Genomic DNA, 19,536 nt, shown 5'->3' with positions numbered 1-19,536 from the left:
GCAGGCGGTCGGAGCCGCCCTCACGGCCTCCGCGGTTCCTGCAGAGCACTCGCCGCGGTCTGTGGACCCAGCGCTCATTTGACAGTCAGCAGGACTGAGCCCGGGGCTGCTTACTGACTGCCGCGCAGCTGGCGCTGGAAAAGCAAAATGAAAAAGCGAACCCTTTAGCTCTGGAACAAATGGCACACACACAACGCGCTTTCGCGTGACTGGGAAGGCACGGCTCCGCGGGCGCCGGGTCAGCTCCTGCCCGCTGTGTCCCTGCTGCTCCCCGGGTGCTGAGAACAGTGCCCCCCGCGCCCGGAGCGCTCAGTACGTCTTTGTTGAACGAAGGAACGAACGAAGGGCCGAGCAGCGCCTCCAGCAGCACCGCCCGGCGCGGGCCCAGCCGCTCCAAGGGCCCGCCCGCCCGTGCGCCTGCGCAGTGCGTGCCCGCCCCGCGTGCCGACGGGCGTCCGCCCCGGCTTCGCCTCGCTAGGTTTGAGCCCTGCCGGCCCCTGTAGCCGCAGGGCCGTCGCGGCGTCGCGGCTTCCTCCTCCGCGTTCCCACGCCTGCGGAGCTGGGCTCTTTCCTTCTACGTCAGCGGCTGGGCCGTGGAGATGGCGGCTCAGAAGATAAATGAGGGGCTGGAGCACATCGCCAAAGCTGAGAAATAGTGAGTGAGAGACTCTGGTTTGCGCCTCTGTGTGGGCCCTGGGGCCGCCCCCTCTCTGGTTCGGGCTTAGCGCCCGGGAGTTGGAAGGAGGGCCCGGGGGGGGGGGTGTTGGCGGCGGCCTGCGGGGGGCCGGAGGCGCAGGCCGCTGCAGGGAGGGAAGCGTGGTTGCCCCCCAGCCCGCCGCTCGCCGCCGGGAGTGGTCCAGGTGCCCTTTCTGGGGAGGGGTGTGTGGAGGTTCCCCTCCTTTTGCTGTAACCTGGGCTTCTGAACCTGGCGCCGGGCCGGGTGACTCCCTGCGTTGGGGGCCGCCCTGTGCATTGCAGCGCGCTTCGCAGCATCCCTGGCCTGCACCTTCTAGATATCAGCCGCATTCCTCTCCTCGCTCCCTGTTTGTGACAACTAAAACTGTCCTCGCGGAAGATGAAATCGCCCAGTTGAGAACTACTGCTCTTAAAGAGTCCCCTGTGTTGGGGAGTGGGCTACACATTTACCCTGAAAATTTCTGGGTGGCCCCTTGTCATGTGTCTCTATACTCTTCCTGGTTTTGTGGGCTTTGGTCCTATGGAAAATGATTAAACTTTTGGCCTCAACAGAATTTTTTTATTGAGTCTTTTGACAAAAATAGTCAAAACAGGTATAGCCATTAAAGTGCCTTCTCGCTTCCGAATTAGAGATGCTTAGTTGACTGGGGATGCTTTGCTATATTTTTAAATCTCTAGCCCTTTCATGTGTAGCCCCTTAGACAATTGGGTGATTATACCTTATTTTTGGTGGAATTTTAAAAATTCTGGTAAAATATACAGAACGTCATGAGTCTTTTGATTGGCGTGGAGGGTTAAATTTTTGTTTGATTGCATACTTCCTCAATTTTGTGGATTAGAGTGGACAGGCTACAAATTAAGGATTTTTCTGAGCAAAAATATTCTTGGTGAGCTTTAAAAATTGCATTATAAATCTGCATCTTATACCAGTATATACATAAATACAATTATTAAATAAACAATTGGCAGAAAAATGTTCCTTTAAAGTCAGAGCCTCTGGGCAGTTCACACAGCTGTCTCAAAATGGTGTACTTCTGAGGGCCCAAAGGGATTCCTCATCTCTCAGGTAACCTTTGAAGCTAACGTTGTTATATATATATAAGCTAATTGAATTAAATTCAGGATCTAAGATGGTGTTTATTTAGCAGTTCTTATGCACACCCAAACTTGATAGTCACTATGTTAATTTAAACTGGAAATATGAAGTTATTTTAAATCAAAGCAAGAAAATAAAGTATTGCAGAAAGAGCAAGTAAGGCAAGTACTCAAAATTGATTGTCCTTTGGTCTGGCATCTGAGAAGCCAGTAGTGATCTTTGAAAGCTGCATCTGTTTCCATAACATCCTTGTCTATCTGGTTATTTTTCCTGTTCACTGGTGGCTAATTTGCAGCCTTTTTTGGCAACTACCTCTGTTGTTCCTCTGAATGTTTGTATTCTGCCCTGTCTCTAAGGTCTCCCTATAGGATCTTAGCTGGGCCTTTGGTGTGGCATATGCTGATGACTCCTCATTTAATCTCTCTAGCCTCTCCTGAGCTTCAAACCTCAGCAATCCAAAGGCTTACTTGATGATGCGCTTTAGAGGGCTTCAAACTTTAATGTGCCTCAGGGCTTGTTACACCCTGGGTTTTTGCTGCCACCCCAGAGTTTCCTGTTTGGTCCTGTGGGTCTGGGGTGGGTCTCGGATTGGTCTCAACAATTTACTTTCCTAGCACATTTCCAGCTGGCCTAGGGACCATGCACTGAGAATCTCTGCTATAGTTGGAATTATACAGGCATTTCAAAAGGAGAAAAACCATGTCTATGGCAGTGAGAGGTAAAATGATGAGGATGTATTAAATTGTAAATAAGGTTGGATGGAGGTTGTCCAGATGGGGACTTGTTACCTGATGGTTCCTCCTCCTATTTTTTAATGACCCATGAAGTCATGACAGGCAGAGTTCTGACTTATAAATATGTTTGATAACTTCTAAGATATATGTCTTTCTTTCATTTTTAGCCTGAAAACTGGTTTTTTAAAGTGGAAGCCAGATTATGACAGTGCTGCTTCTGAATATGGAAAAGCAGGTATGTGTGACTATAGCCCAGTAACTCCAATGTGCAATCTTAAAGCAGGCTGGTAACTTCCTCTCAGCATAGTATTTACTCAGTGCTTCCTGTAAGATTCTAATAGTTAAATAACAACAACCACCTCCCCAAGGCCTTGCGTTTTTTACACTCACTATTTTCAAATGTGAGTCAGAGATCTCCGTATACCTGCCTCTCGTGACAGCAGAGATGAGTGGAATTGGCAGAATTTGGCTGCAGGATTTTAACGTTGTTTATATATTCTTAAACTTTAGTCAGTTGCATAATATTTTTAGGAGTTTTGCCATATTCTTTTATTACACTTCCTATTATTGAATTTTTGTGTGTTAATTTTTTAAAAATTAGCCTTATTGTAAGAAGATCTAAAATCATGTATTTGGCACGTGTTGTTGTTTTTTCTTATGAGCTTCAGTTTGAGATACAATGATAAACGTTCATGAGTGTTCAGCTACATAAAAATTAGAATATATTTGTATGTAAGATAAAAGTGATCTGAAATATGCAGCAGACGGGCTTTACTAAAAATTTAGCATTTTAAATTATGGAAATGTAGCTTTCAGGATATTCATGATTATTCTGGATATAAAGCATAGTGCAGTTTGAAGTACCCTGAATACATTTTACAGTTGTGTTTCAGTGAAAACCCTGATTACTCTCCTAGCATATCACCAAAGAAAAAAGAAATCGGATAAATTGAAACTGATAAGAACAATAAGTGTTACTTTCTAGATAATAAAAGAAATTACAACAAATGAGTCTTTAGCACTTTTATTTAAACCCCGAGTAAATTCTCTGATATTTAATATATCTTTATTGATTTCAGAGAGAGGAAAGGAGAGGGAGAGAGAGAGAGAGAAACATCAATGATGAGAGAGTCATTGATCGAGCCCGCAATCCGGGCATGTGCCCTGACCAGGAATTGAACCCTGATTGCCTGAATCCTAGGTTGACACTCAACCGCTGAGCCACGCCCGGCTGGGGTCTGATATTTATATATCATATTTAAAGGGGAAATTATTAAAAGTTTAAACTTCATATGGATTTTATGAGCACCTTGTACAAGAAGCTTTTGTAATGAGAGGGCACAACATTTTCCAAATTTCCATGAGGGAAATCTGACATAGATTTGTTGTATATGCATCTGAGACCATGAGCTGCTTTCAAAAATATTTCAGGTCATATTTTCCCATTAAAACAGTCTTTGTTTATTTTCTCCAAGGTTTATGCAAAATAAGTTTAAATCAGTAGAATAAATATGGAATAGTTTCAGTAGTTTATTTTCAATATTTTATTAAAGAGAATTTTAAGAGTGCATTTTTAACAAATAACTTTTTTCTTAAAGTTGTATCCTTTTTACATATTTGTAAGCAACCTTTGGTAAGTTTACCAAATCTGTAGCATCATATATTAGGGCCAGTTCTCATTGTTTTGTTCTGATGATGACATTTAACAACAGTGAGCAATGTGTTTTAACGTTTTGGATATTGAGGTATTTTTTTTTCACAGAAACCTAAACAGTGCAAAATGCATTTATTTTTGAAAACTCCATTTTTAATTTTTTAGAAGTTTATTTAAATATTGTGCCAAAGAGGAGGGCTTATTATAAAAACATTTAATGTGTTTGTTGATCTTTATTTTTAAATAATTTAAAAGATGGAGTAAGCTATATCTAAAGCACTGGTTATTATTATTATTAAATGTAAAACTGGTGAAGTAAGGTACTGTTTTTTGTGACAGTGCCTGTTATTTGGGAACATTGGTTTGACTGATGAGAACTTAGGTTCTCAAAGCTTAGATGTTGGTGTTAGAAAGACTTCTTCATGTTGAGTGGAAGTAGCACTGATTTGTAGCGAATAGTTTGCAATTAAAAAAAGCAACCAAACTTTAGAAAATATTCTAAGTTATTTATCATCAAAAAAGTGGTAAGAAAATTGCTTTAGAAAAAGTAATACTTTATAGTTTTTTGAACTTCCTAAGTATTTGATTAAAATAAGTATATGTATTTTCTAATACTTTACACATGATGCAGATTTTGGTAATGATTCATTTGAAATTTTTTAAGTGATGGAAATGGAAAGTCTTTCTGTTGTTTTATTTCAGCTCTTGCTTTTAAAAATGCCAAACAGTTTGAGCAAGCAAAAGATGCCTGCCTGAGAGAAGCTGTTGCCCATGAGAATAACAGGGCGTATCTTTTTCAGCCTTTAAAAAGGACTTAACAATTCAATGATTTTGACAAAGGCATATTTTCTCTTATAAGTTTGCTACGCATGGAGTACAATGCTATTAAATTAGAAAATGATTAGAAAAATTCTGCATATTTAAACTCTGAAGGGGCATTTATAGAGACTTATGATCATAAGGTCCTTACTGCTTTGCAGAGCTACATTTGAGAGTTTATTTCTGCCTTTTCTCACTTTGCTTGATGATGATTTTACTTGGGATGAAGTGATGAAAATCTGTAGACAGACACCGAACAATGAAAAGGTAGCACAGGTATTGGAGATGTATAAACTGCTATATGAATTTTTTAAATATAGTCTTTCTCGGGTATTTGAAACAAGGTTTATAAGTAGTTCAAAACAATAAATTTTCCTGAAGTTTTTTAAAACTTATACTGAAAAATGTTTATTTTTGTCTCACTTGCTAATGTTATGGTTATAATAACCTTGCATTTTAGTAAAACTCTTCAGATTAATGCATAATGGACCTAGTTTAAAATCTATGTGGTGTTCTTGTGAATTATGTAGTTTTAAGAGGCATCAGCAGGCATAAAATGCAGGATTTGCCTTTTGGATCAAAACTAAGGCAGTGATCTAGTTACCTTTGTCTTTTAAATAGTAAATACTTAGAAATGTTTGATTTTCTTTTTTTCCTTAATTTTGACTTTATTACATCCATTCAGTCTTTTTCATGCTGCCAAGTAAGTAAAGATTCTCCCACATTTTCATGTGTTTGCAGATTATTGTTTTAAATGTTGATGTTTTTCCATGGGTCAGTAAATTTTATCTAAATTATAAATTTGTAAATAGTGACTTCTTTTGTATTGATTTAAATAAAAATCATTTCCATTTGTTTCAGAGTTCACCTGAACCTTAAAACCTGAGCTCTCCTAAGATATATAGTGTTTCAATTAAATTCACCTTGATACTTTTAGGACCATTTTGTTCAGTAACCTATGAAAAACCAAGTATGTTAGAATCTCTTGTTTCCCTCTTTCTTGATAGATAATAGTGCCTATGGAGAAAAATAGGAAGCTTTCTCCTGCTCATTTGGAGAGTACTTATTTGTTTCAAAACTTGGATTTAGGCTTGTCAAATAGACTCTCATTTGACCTTTCTGAATCATACTTAATTTTGCATCTGCAAAATAAAATACCTTCAGCTCAGATGCCTGATGTTTCTAAGGCATTATTGCCCATGAAAATAAAAAGAAAATATATGCTGTGTGCTAATACAAGCCTAAAGTAAAATGTAGTGCCTGGGCCAGTTAAAAGTGGAATAACTTCCCGTAGCTGTAGTAGAAAGTTTCTCCTCATTTCTTTAAGGTCTCATCCAGGAAATTATATTCTCTTTGCAGAGCTTATGAGCAAGCTGGCATGATGCTGAAGGTCAGTGATGTTTTGTCACAACTGTTATATAAGTAAAATGAATTAACTGCATGGTATTGAAGTAAATTTACGTTAAAGTTGAAAAGTCTCCTTATAAGACGAGAGATGTTGTCCAAAGCAATACTAATTGGACCTATAGGGCCCATTGTGTTTGTCATAAGATAGGAAGTTTTAAAAGTGAAATTTAAGAGAGAACGTATTAGAGGGATCTGGGAACCCCAAGGCTCTAAGCTTTGTACCCGGGAGAGTGTATCGCTAAACAAAGAGCTATGTGGGAGGTTTCCCTACTTTTGAGAAATTTAGAACATTTTAATGTAGTAAAAATTTGCAAGTATATATACTTCACTACCCTTGTGTGATAGAAAAGAGAGATTTTTGCTTGTTTTATAAGTAACCAGTTGGCATTGAAGAGAACCAAAGACTTAAGCTGTTGCTATTTAACTTTGATTCTTCTTGAATGGAATATTTTTACTAGTGGGCTGTGCCGCTTTTTATATTTCTGCTTCTTAAAAACAGGTTGGGAATTAATATCCTGTTGTGAAACAGAGCATACTGCTTTATGACACTGACTCTCAGAGTATGCCAGTGGCCATTGAAACCTAACGTTTTCCTTCTCATTTTTATGTTCTCTAATATGGTAAAAAGTTGTTTTAAATTATTTGTATAAAGCCTTGTTTTAAGAGCTTTGTTTTTTAATTTTTACAACTTCTATAATCTTAATTTACTGATTTCTTTTTTAAGTGAGCACATGGTCACATTATAGAACATTTAGAAACTCTGAAACAATTCAAGAATGTTAGTAATTGCTATTAACATCTTTAGTTTTCTTTCTAGTTATTTTCACATGTACATTTTCATATACATAGAAAACAGATAATGTTCTACATGCAGTTTTGTATCTTTTTATATTTAACATTTTCAGGAAGATTTTCTAATATCATTAAAAAAAAATACTTTTAAGGGTTTTAAGAGTTTTCATTGCCTTTGACCCAGGAATTTTAATTCTGTCATAAAGAAATGGAGAAATAGGTTCCCTTGAGACTAGGAAATGCCAAGGTACCTCATGATATCTCGGTGTACTTTGTGCCTGTTATTAGGATACACTGTCTTGATACAGAAATGCTAGAACACTAATACATAATTTTCACAGCCTCCGTTTATGTTCTAACAGCTGTGCTAAGGCTTTAGTTTTCAAAGGTTATTAGCAGAAATCATTTCCTTTTCTCCAGTATCTGTTTAATTTGAGGATTTGAAAGGCACGGTCTCAAATGAAGGAAAAATAAACCTATGGATGGGGAAAAGACAAAAGAAAATACTTTCTGGCATTCTCTTGTATTTAAGTTAAATGCCTTTGAACAGTCTTGGCACCATTAGGAGTCCCGTGCTATGGGTCCACAGTTTGTTCTGAGGGATAAAATTCCCACCATTTGTCATACAAACCTTCACATTCATCCCCCAACAAGGCTTAGGAAGGACAGTTTGCACAGGGGAAGAAGACATAGGAATTTGTTGGCTCAGCCTCTGGTTCTGCCATTTTACCACTGTTGTGATTTCATATCCTGTTTGCTCCAAAGAAGTGATAAGGTGACTAAGGCACACAAGCCACTGAAAATAGGTGTATTTAAATTTTGTTCTTTGTGATTTTGCCATACTAGAAGAACGCGGTGAGTATAAAACAGTCTAACTTTTAAGTAGGCAGCCCATCCTTTTTTTATGGAGAGGTGTCAGTGTTGTGGTTAGGCCTCCGCTACTCATAGCCATGCTTATTTGATGCAAAAGCAGAAAAGGTACTTAATTTTTAAACACATAAGTTAGATGGTATTTCATATTTCCCTTCCATGTAGCTACTGCTCTCTATGTGTTATCTGTGAGGGTAAGACTCATGAAGGATAGTACCCTGTGATATATTTCTTTAATCCCTTTAATATTTTATATATTGTAGATTCTCAATATAGATTTATTTAATTAATGGATAAGTGAATCAGGGGAGAAATACTCTGTAAAAACCTAAGTAACCCTTAGGATGAAAGTGGGTGAAATAGATTTTGTTAGACTTAACCTTTCCCTTCCCTTCCTACCAAATATCCTTCAACATATACCATAGACACTTGATTCTTTCCTTGACCTTTGATTTCTATAACAAAAAAGATTCTTTTCATTGAGGGTTGAGGTCATATTAACTGATATCTTTCCACTTGAGTTCAGTAGCAACTTATTTTTTGTAGTATCTTTCAGTCTGTCTTATTTATCTTCGTAGCTAAATAATAAAAAAGTTATATTTTGAAGTCTAAGAATGAGACTAAGCTTTGTATCCTGAAAAAACATTGTCCAAGTAGTGAGGAACTGAATAGGCAGGTTTGAAAACAACCCAGGATTTGTCAGCATGGAGCCTACTTTAAGATACAACACGTCAATCCTAAGTAAATAACACCTATGTACTTTATATTGAGCTTTTCAATGAATTTTTTAGTTTTTAAAAAAGTTTTGATAGGGAGATATTAGATATGAGGTCCACAGGATGTTGGAACTTAATGGTGTAATGGTAAGACATAGAGTCAGTCACCCATTGATCGCATTCAGCATGGGAGATGGTGGCAAACTCAGATGAACAGGGCATAGGGGAGTGACTGAAATGAAGGAGGTGGGCCTGGTGTGCAGGGCAGTAGGAAATGGGGAGAATTGAGGCTACGGGAGGTGGTATACCTCCACCAGGACAGTGCTGCTCATCGCCATGCAGGAGTGCAAGGCTGCTGATGCCATAGCTTTTCATATTTTTAAAAAAATAGGGAGTCATAAAACTTTTGTGAAAGTATCTGATTAAAAATACTGAACGGTTCAAACAAGGCGCACTTGGGAGTAAGATGCAGCCCTTGGGCTGCCAGTTTGCAACCTTTGGCATAGGCCTGTGTATAGTAGGGACTCAGTAAACGTTCAGATTAATTTTGTGTTTTTTTTTTTTTTAAATATATATCTTTATTGATTTCAGAGAGAGGAAAGGAGAGGGGGAGAGAGTGAGAGAGAATCATTGATTGGCTGTGTCCTGCAGGCCCCCCACTGGGGATCAAGCCTTGATCTCCTGGATCATAGGTTGATGCTCAATTGCTGAGCCACGCCGTCTAGGCCGTTGAAAGAACTTTGAATGCTTGCAAAACAGTAAAGAGCAACTGTTTTGATTTGTACTCTTGGTATAGTTTCCCTGAAATTCTGTGAAGTGATGATGAATTCTGTGTAGAAATTAACCGATACATACTTGGTTTGGCTAAATGAAGCTTGATGGGGAGAGTAACCATGTGTAGGCAATTTCATTTTAAGTATATTTTCTTGTATAAGATTTGAGTCATTTACTTTCATGAAGCAGGGATAAAATCACTGAATTTTAGATTAACTTTGTATTTCTTAAATTGATGCATTTACTGATCTGTGTTCTGTCCTTTGCCTAAAGGAGATGCAACAACTACCACAGGCTGTTCAGCTGATTGAGAAAGCCAGCATGATGTATCTCGAGAATGGCACCCCTGACACAGCAGCCATGGCCTTGGAGCGAGCTGGAAAGTGAGTGTATGGAACAGTCTCTGCATAGAGGTTATTATCTTTTTGTTTTAATAAAGTCCTTTGAAAAACAAGTATTCTATTTCTCACACAAGTCAAATTTTCTTGTCTGATTTAGACTTATAGAAAATGTAAATCCAGAAAAGGCTGTACAGTTGTACCAACAGACAGCTAATGTCTTTGAAGTAAGTTTGAATTTTATTTTTTTTCTTTAAGTATACTTAGAGTGTTTAGATTCATAATATGTAGGAAAACAGAGAAATGCAGTGGCTACTTTTTAAAACTTTTCTGTGCTCAGAGCTGAACTCTATTTTTCTCTGTTAATAGTTAAATGGACAAGCAGCTTTGGTGTCACCCTCCCAGCACCACCCGCTCTTCCCCATATTGAGTGCCATTACTTTTTTATTAGGTAATTATTGGAGGAAAAAAAGATTCCTTCAATAAAGCAGCCAACACTCTCTTTTGTTTGATTCCTTTAGAATGAGGAACGTTTACGACAGGCAGTTGAATTACTAGGAAAAGCCTCCAGGCTGCTAGTACGAGGACGCAGGTAAGTTTTCCAAAACTGTGTTCATGTATGTCCACGTATACTGTTAGTTCATGTTTGGAACTGTTCAGTAATTTTGGGAACAGCTTGTTAATCTTTTTGGTGTAAGCCATAGACATACCAGGTGACCCAGTAGAAATATTGATGTTTGTAAGATGGAACATTGAGTTAAATATTAAAAGATCTGCTATTTTTCTAAAGTGTAATCTCAAAAAGTATCATGCATTGTACTTCTGTTGGCTCAGCAGCATGAGAGAGTTTTCTTGATCTGGTATTTAGTTAGATTATAATGTCTCTTGTTTTTTGAGGAGAAATATCTACATAGGTATAAGTAACAAAATGCCCTAAAAATGTAAATGGACAGCTTTTTGATAGCCAAATAGTGTCATTCAATAAAGTATTTAGTTTTTTATCCTTTATATGACAAATAGCTGGACCCCAGAAACCTAGAATTCCTAATGGATTTTTCTTTGTTTTTTACATTACCTCAACTTAAGCTTTAATAAGCAATTTGTCATTCATAAAATTCTGTTTCCTGAGATCTCGTTTAATAACATTTAAGATAAACCCTTAGAAGACTGTAAGTCTGAAGGTACATATCTTAATTGAAATTTGCCTCTAGCTATCCAGTGACAGGAAAGACCCAAGATATATTTTGTTACAGAATCAAAAAAGAAATGACTGAAGAATCTGTTGATCCCTGAGACTGAATTAAAGCTTTTTCTTCATTCATACATCAGAATAAATTAATACAGAATTAATAACTATTAAATGTTCTCATTTAAATATACAACTTTATAAGTCCTTTTATCATTGATTGATTTAGGTGTTTCGGGGTTTTTTGGGGGGTCTAAACAACATTTTTATTTTGGTTTTAAATTAGGACTTTGTATTAAACCATGAAGCAAAATTTAACTTCTAAGTCAGCCTTGGGTCATTACCTTTATCTTAGTAATCTTGCCTTCCTAGAAGTTAACTGAAATGCTAATTCTGGCAATTTCCAACTAATAATCAGTGGTTTAATTAAGTTTAATCTCAGGAAGGGTTTCCTGCAGAAACAAAGCTGCTTGTAGTGGTGGTTTCAGGCTGTTACAGAATAGCTGAACTGAAAGGTAGTACCTGGATTCTAACTCATGACACCCAATCTCTAACCTTTCAAGGGCTCATTGATTAGGTCAGGCCCATCCAGGCTTTCATTGATTCATTCAAAGTCAGTTGTGTAGTATCCTCACAGGAATGGTATCCCATCATATTCAGAAGCCTTGCACACATTCAAGGGGAGGTTTGTTACAGGGAGTGTATATGAGGAGCCAGAATCTTGGGGGACAATCTTAGAATTCTGCTACCATGCCCAGCTTATAACCAACTTTGTTCCCACAATTTAGCACGTTGAGCTTTAGAAATTCAGAATGCATTTCTCTAATGAGTCTTATTTTATGAGACAGTAAGTTGACAGGGCACGGCCCACAAAAATTCGAATTTATAATGTGAGTTAAACCAAGCCACTGTGTGTATTTTTGTATGCAGATATTTTTTAGAAGTAATGACTGACACAGGAAAATATTGTATAACATTTTTGTACTTTTAATTTGAGTCATAGCAACACCTTTCTCCCTCTGTATCATAACAGTGCAGACTGCTTGCTCCTTTTGGCTGTTGGGATGAGAGAAATAGTGAAGACTGAAATTCATCCAGGCACAAGTTAGATGTTAGTAAGGGAGTCCTGGAATTAGGAGTACAGACTTGGGCAAAAGTAGGTTAAATTACGTCTTCATTACCTGAAAAACATCATAAATAAGGATACGAAATAATAACAATAATAATGTGACAAATAACACAAATAAAAAATACAACAATTAACAAATAAGTAATAATACTAGAATAAACTGTTTCACATACAACTGTAAACCTACTTTTGGCAACCGCTTTATCACAGCTTTACTGGGAGGCGATCTGATTAGGGTTTGATGGGATTTGGGTTGGGGAGGCAAGCAAGGGTAGGGCCTTGGAGGATCAGCAAAGATTTTTGGTGATCCCTTCCCTTTCATTCTGCTGTCTGGGCTAGAAGGAAAGGAAAATGGGAGAGTAGACAGAAAAAGTGAATGTTGAGAATCAGAGGTGGCAGGAAGGACTTCTCTAGCCTCAACCTGCCTGCCCTCCTCTGCTACCCTTTTCGGCACTGGGCACTGTTAGGGCTCACCAAGGCTGCGCTGAGTGGGACAGTGAGGACAGAGTGGGAGAGGTGATCCTCAGTGGGAGGCCATGCTCTCTGGGCATCTGGGTGGCCTTGCCATGGAAGGAAAGAAGTCTGGGATGAGTAAATGGAGGGCTGTCTCATGCATTTCATAAACATCCATAAAGCAGTTTATTGAATTTGATAGATACTGATTATTGAATGATCCTTACCAGACTTAAAACTCTCCATGTGAAGTAACCTATCTAAGTTCTCTTGCTTTGTCTGTCTGCTTGATGCTTATAAGGGTAGGTTGAGCATTTAAAAGATAAGCCATATGAGCAGAGCTCATGGAAACATGGGCTATGGAACAGATGCTAAAATGCTGTTACCTTCTTTATTTCTCTAAAAACTATAATATCAAATACATTACAAGAATGATCTCTGCCATAGATCATTTAGACCTAGTTTGTTTGACATTTCTTTGTTTTTATCTTTAGGTTTGATGAAGCGGCACTCTCTATTCAGAAAGAAAAAAATATTTATAAGGAAATTGAGAATTATCCAACTTGTTATAAGGTATATTTTAAAAGTGCTTATTTTTGACTTTACATTAGATAATTTTCCATATTGTTATAAATATGTACCTGTAACCAGATTCCATCGATGTTTGTGCATTTGTTAAAATAATGCTTTCTGGGCCTCTATTTTTGGCCAAGATGGAGTAAGTCTACTGCAGCCTCCCTCCTATTGATTACAACTAAAACTTCAGACAAAATACAAAAAGCAATTACTTTGAAAAGTAAATAGAGCAGATCGAAGGAGGGGAGTAAACACTTGGAGAAGCAACCAATATGATTGGGAGCAGGTTTCCAGGATTTTTTCCTATTTCCTCTTGTGGCTTTGACTTAAGAGAAGCCCCAGTCCTGGAGCTGGGCCGCAGAGGCTCCAGCAGCTAAAACTCCTAAAGGACCCCTCTATCTCATCTTTCTAAGCAGAGGAACTGGGGAGGGGCCCATTGTTTTCCTCGTTGTTCCTTCCTTGGCTTTGCCCTCGGGGGAAGTCCTAGTGTGTGGTGGTGGTCAGGCAGGTAAAACCTGGTCTCTGGCCAGAGGAACTGGGAAGATGAGCTAAGAGAGCAAGGAGAAAACCCTGGAAAGGGGAGCTGGAATAGGGAATCCCCTGAGTGTGTGTGTGTGTGCGCGCGTGCGCGCAGGCCACACAGGTCTTGAGTTTACTGTCCAGCTGTGCCTGTGCGGGACAGACCCAGAGGCAGAGCATAGGCTTGGAGAACTGCAGTAGCATTAAACCACTGTCCAGGGCTCATAGCGCCCTTGCCAGGATCACGCATGGGGCAGAGCCCAAGCAGCAGAGCAGAGGGACTGAACGAAGGTTAGAGCCACTGTGCACCAGAAGCAGACAAAGCATGCAGTCTGAGCCTGGCGGGGAATTGCCTGCTGGAAACATCCACCTCTCCTGAGAATTATAGGAGAGTCTATGCAGCGCAACATTCACAGTGTCCAGGGTGCAGTTCCAAACTATTGACGATAGGAAGAACCAGGCAAATAGGACCAGTTGTCAAGGGAAAAGATAACAGGCCAACAGAGATGACTTGGGTGTTAGAATGATCAGATCAGGACTTTGAAGCAGCTTTCATAATTTTGAGTGAGGCAAAGGTAAACAGGTGAATGAATAGAGGACAGATTTTTTTAAATAGGAACTATAAAAATCAACTAAATGAGAATATTAGAACCAAAAAAGCAGTATGTGAAATGAAATACTAGATGGGCTTATTATCACACTGGACATGAGAAAATTCAGGGAACTTGAAGATAGATTAATAAAAGTTATCTGAAAAATAGACATAAAAGATTGAAGAGCTATTTTGCCAGTAAACTATCAGTCACACCTTTGATCTTACTAATATTTTTCTTGACTTATAGTGTCATGTTTCTGTTATCTAAAGTTTTCGTTCTATTTTTTCTTAGTATCTCTTTAAGAATAAAAAGTATAATTGTAGAGTTATGCCCCCCTTTAATTCTCTTTTCAAAATTAAATCTATATAGGTATTTAAAAGAAATTTTCTTTAAAATGTGTGGTGGTGTTCCAAGGCTTTGTTACTCTAAGTGTGGTCCTCAGACTAGCAGTGTCCACCTGGGAGCTTGTTAGAAACAGCAGGATCTCAGGCTTTCTTTGGGCCCACAGACTGAGTCGTCATTTTAACAAGACCCCTGGGTAGTTTGTGTGCACATTAGCATTTGAGATGTCCTGTTTCAGTATATTTTTCCTCAGATGTCCTGTGGAAATTACTGCAGAATTTAGAAATCATTCTGTATGAAACCAGAACTCCCGAAGTTAAATTCCAGATGTCAGGAAATTGACTTTATTAAGTAGATAAAAATTTGGACCATAATCACCTCTTTTGTTTTAGAAAACAATCGCTCAAGTCTTAGTTCATCTCCACAGAAATGACTATGTGGCTGCAGAAAGATGCGTCAGGGAGAGCTACAGGTAAGACGCTGACTGTACTGTCCAGACTCACAATGTTAATGTTTCTATTCATTTGAGATTAGTGCTTAGAAAAATAATCCTGGTTGTGAAACTGGTTAGCTTTTAAAAAAATAAATTTTATAGTAACAGAAGCACTTGACTACTATTTCAGCTTTTACAACAGTTTTACAAGTTATGTTCTTTTTTGTGTTTTCCTCCTGGGGACTTCCATGGAAGTTAGTGATTTGAATGATTTTGTTATATTTGCCTTCTAAGAAAAAAAGAACAACAAAAAAAGAAAAGTTCTTAGAACCTGTGTTACTGGAAGACCTGAATAAGGGATTTTCCTGTCAGGTGTTTAAAATGAGCAGTCTCAGTCTGGGCACTGTTGACATTTTGGGCTGTGCAGTTCTTTGTTACCAGGCTGTCCTATGCATCATAGGATGTCTAGCCTCATCCCTGACCTCTGCCCACTTGTCACAATTAAAAACATCTCCAGATGTTGCCAAACCTCTGCTGGGGGGCAGACTCACCCTGGTTGAGAAGGAACAGGTGGAGCTGTGTGGCTTGTGCTTGCTGTAGCATTCCAGGGTTTAATGGGAGCGAAGACTGCGCTGCCCTGGAACAGCTTCTTGAAGGGTATGACCAGCAAGACCAAGACCAAGTGTCCGAGGTCTGCAACTCGCCCCTCTTCAAGTACATGGACAATGATGTAAGTGGCCTCTTGGTTGGCTTTCCTTTTTCCTCTTGAATGGAAATGGCTTCTCTCTCTCTTATGGACTTTGAGATTTTTCTCTCTCTACTTGTACCTACAGATACTTCTCAAGAGGGAACTTAGCATTTGCACTGAATTTCATTATACATTTGGATTGTTTGAGTGTCAGCCATGGAGGTTTATAGCCAGTTATTTATCCACCTAGCGTATCAACCGTATATATAGTTTTAAATTCAGCCTCATTTTTCACTTTCATTTGTTGGCCTCTATAGGTTGCTTAGTTTTTTAAGTTTCTCCTGGCTCACTGTCTGAAAGAGACCCATCATGTAGTGGCTTTGTCACTCATCGACTTGTTGGAATTCCACTTCTGTGAGGACTGTGATGCAGGTTATTAGTTAGTAACTGTCTGCAAGCCTCAGTTAACTGGTCTGGAGAAGTGAGCAGCTGGTCCCTGTCTTGCCAGCCTGTCGTGATGAGTAGAATGGGCTGTGTTCTGAAAGCAGCCTCGTGGTGCCATATATGAAAAGTGAGCTGTGACCGTGGGTTCCTCTTCTTTCAGATTTCCCTTTTTAGCAGATTTATGAGCACCAGTTCATTTGATTGTGTTTTGCAACTTTAGTCTTATGGTATCAGATCAGCTTAAGATCTTCAGTTTTTCTATCACAATGTATATAGAGGAACCATTTTTTTTCTCTCAATAAATTCTTGATAGCTTTTGTAAATTCACATATATTTTTTAAAAATTTGTCCCTAGCTTACACTCTTCATTTACTCAATAGATCTTTATCTCGTAGGCACTCTGAGTATTACTTAACTCCTTGTGTACCAGTTACCTCATATTCCTAAGTGTGGAATAGAATTGACATTTTTGCTAGTTGGTGCACCTGTCACATGGTCATAAGCCATCTGAGGGCAGAGCAGTGCTGAGTTTTGTTGTGGTGGTTTTTCCATCTAAGTGGTAGTGTTGGTTTTCATGAGGTAGAAAGTTAGGTTCTGCCTTTTGTTGGGAGATCATGTACGGAGATTCTAACTGTGCAGCTTTTTGAGAACATGCTTTTTCGTTGACAGTATGCTAAGCTGGGCCTGAGCTTGGTGGTCCCAGGAGGGGGAATCAAGAAGAAAGCTGCCGCAGCACCGCAGGCCAAGCCCGAAGGCACCGCTGCGCCCACTGCAGAGGAAGAGGAAGATGAATATGCAGGAGGGCTGTGCTAGGCTTTGCAGAAAGAAGGGAAGCATCCCCCTGTGCCATTCATGGCCTTGGGACATGTCTAAGGGCACCCAAACTCATTTCAGTCATGGCTTTGAATGCTAATAAAGACAGATTTTGTAGTTCCCATTTCCCCCAAATCACTCATTGTACCCACTGCCTGTGAAGCGTTTTTCTTTCTTTCCAAAGACACCAGGAGGAATTAATAGAAAAAAGTACTGTCACATTTTAATACAATTGATTTTAAAGTTTGCAAGCCATATTCTAAGACAGATTTGTTCTAAACAAAACGAAAAGGACAATAGGCATATTCTTTTTCTTGTAATTTGTTAGAGAATTTTCTTTGCATTTTATTTAACAATTGCTGCTAAAATTAAAGTTTACTGGTTAAACAAAATAATATTTTAAATATTTGTTTTGTTATGTTTTGAAAAGGAAATTTATTTCCCATAATATTAGCTACATTTAAATTAAATCTTTGTTCAGAGGTGAAATTGGAACAGGAAGCTATTTTGAGCCTTATAATATTATTTAAACCAATAAAGGATGATTTAAAGTCTTATATGTAAGTGTGAAAGTTCTGAAGGTTGCATGTGAAAGTGATTCTGTAAATGTCTTCAGTCTCTCTGAAATATGGGTATTTGTCCCACCAAAAAACCACATAGTGACTGTCTCCAAACCTGCTTTGTTCTTGATTCAGTGGGCGCTAATGTGGACCTTCTTATGCCTTCTAGTAAAGAGGTAGTTTCCACACCAATTTATATACACATTTTTTCCTCCTAAATAATTTAGAGTTGTAACAGGACAGTAACGTGACATGGGAAATACTGTATACCACAAAAATTTACCTGAAATGGGAGGATTGTGTTTGAAGTACTTATATTTAAGGTACTATGCTGCCAATATTTTGTTACCTTGAAAGGTTTAGAAGCATTCCTCTTTCAACCTGTGTGGCTTAGATCCATCTCCCAGTCTATTAATTTGAAAGAGGCTCCAAACACCAGCAGTGTGCATTCTGCAGGCAGATGCTACCCAGAGTGGTTTCTTGTTCGTTCATGGCCTGTCTCTCCCCTTAGAGCCCTACCTGGCGCAGGTGCAATGTGCTCAGTTTTACTAGACTTCCTGAAAATACTGTGGTGGATGGTCACGAGTGGTTTTGGTCATGGTTGGTTCTGTGGGAGACCTTAGACATTTGTGTGCCTGGGGTGGGGGGATGTTAGGATAGAAATCTCTATTGAAGGTCTGATTCAAAACACTAATAAATTTGATGTTTTGATTCCTTAAGTTGCTTGCATAGTTCAGTGAGTATCAGCTAATTTTCAGTAATTGTTTGGAGATTAATTTTGAACAATCTCAGTAAAACTATATTTAGGCCATTGTATTTAATGATGCCAACATTTCAAATTTCCTATCGTTGTACCCTTTAGGTCCAGTGAGAAGCTTCCAGAGTCTTATATTAATGCTCATTTGAGCTAATTAGCAACCTTCAAACAGCCCTGGCAGCACTTAAAAGATATTTTACACTATTTGTTTATAGACCATATTATCCGTACAGCCTTGGAAAATTTTTTTTTCCCTTTTACTCTTTTCGTAGATATTAAGCAAAAATGAGGAACGATTCAGTGCATTCTGTAGCCGCAGTGCAAGTGGGTCTTAACATTAAAAGGTTAATGTTAAAATAAGCACAACCTCCCTGCCCACACGTAAGAACTAATACACAGGACTTGTGGATTTCAGGGCTGTTCTGTATGGTGTCCAGTAAAAAGCATTGCTTCCACATTTATGCATTTAATTTTTCCACTTATATGTCTTTATTTTCAGAGAATAGAGTGGAAAACGTGTGTTTACAAAAGGAAAAGTTGTTTTCCAGAACTCATGTCATTACTTTTACCAAAGTGGAAGTCTGCATGAATATGCTCAGCATCTGATGTTCAATGTTCTGTTATACTGTAAGTGCAGCCAGCCCACAAAATATATGTAATATATTGATTTATTTGTATATATGCAGAGTATGGTATTTTGTGCTTTATACCTATTTTTGTCCAGCTCTTTGATGAGTAGGATATTAAATGTGTTGTTATGGAAATGCAGATAATTTCTTCAATGATAAGATAATTATGAAAATAAAATCTGAAACTATGTAAATATGATTATTCTTTTTGTCATTCATTTTGCTTTGCTTGTTTATTTCCTTTTTTCCAAGGACACATTCTCATTTATGATTCCAGCTATATTTTACAAGAACAGTATTTGTTTATTAAGTTGTATATTCTGTTTTGTGGGAGTTTAGTTCCTTTGGGAGTTACTTTAAACTACTTGGGCTTTTTAAGATACTGATTATCCAGTTACTCTATATAATACTGTACTGTCTGCTATTTGGTGAGATGGATGACTTTTAATACATCTTCCAAAAGAAGTAATTCTTTCATTGAGTTAAGTGAGGTAAAAATACATGATTAGGGAGTT

At 38.4% G+C, this 19,536-nt stretch overlaps 1 protein-coding gene across 1 annotated transcript; it reads left to right on the top strand.

The window, feature by feature from the left end:
* The first annotated feature begins 503 nt into the window (after positions 1-503).
* NAPG (NSF attachment protein gamma) lies at positions 504-19,215 on the top strand. Its single transcript, XM_016208930.2, has 12 exons — positions 504-655; positions 2,694-2,761; positions 4,883-4,967; positions 5,685-5,702; positions 6,359-6,389; positions 9,832-9,941; positions 10,057-10,123; positions 10,418-10,488; positions 13,159-13,237; positions 15,090-15,169; positions 15,731-15,860; positions 16,932-19,215. Exons 1-12 carry the CDS (start codon positions 600-602, stop codon positions 17,073-17,075), a joined length of 939 nt encoding a protein of 312 aa, XP_016064416.1. The 5' UTR covers positions 504-599; the 3' UTR covers positions 17,076-19,215.
* Positions 19,216-19,536: the final 321 nt, after the last annotated feature.

Source organism: Miniopterus natalensis, chromosome 7 (assembly GCF_054644295.1).
Source record: "Miniopterus natalensis isolate mMinNat1 chromosome 7, mMinNat1.hap1, whole genome shotgun sequence".
NCBI lineage: Eukaryota > Metazoa > Chordata > Mammalia > Chiroptera > Miniopteridae > Miniopterus > Miniopterus natalensis.
This window is presented reverse-complemented; position numbering and strand designations above follow the sequence as displayed.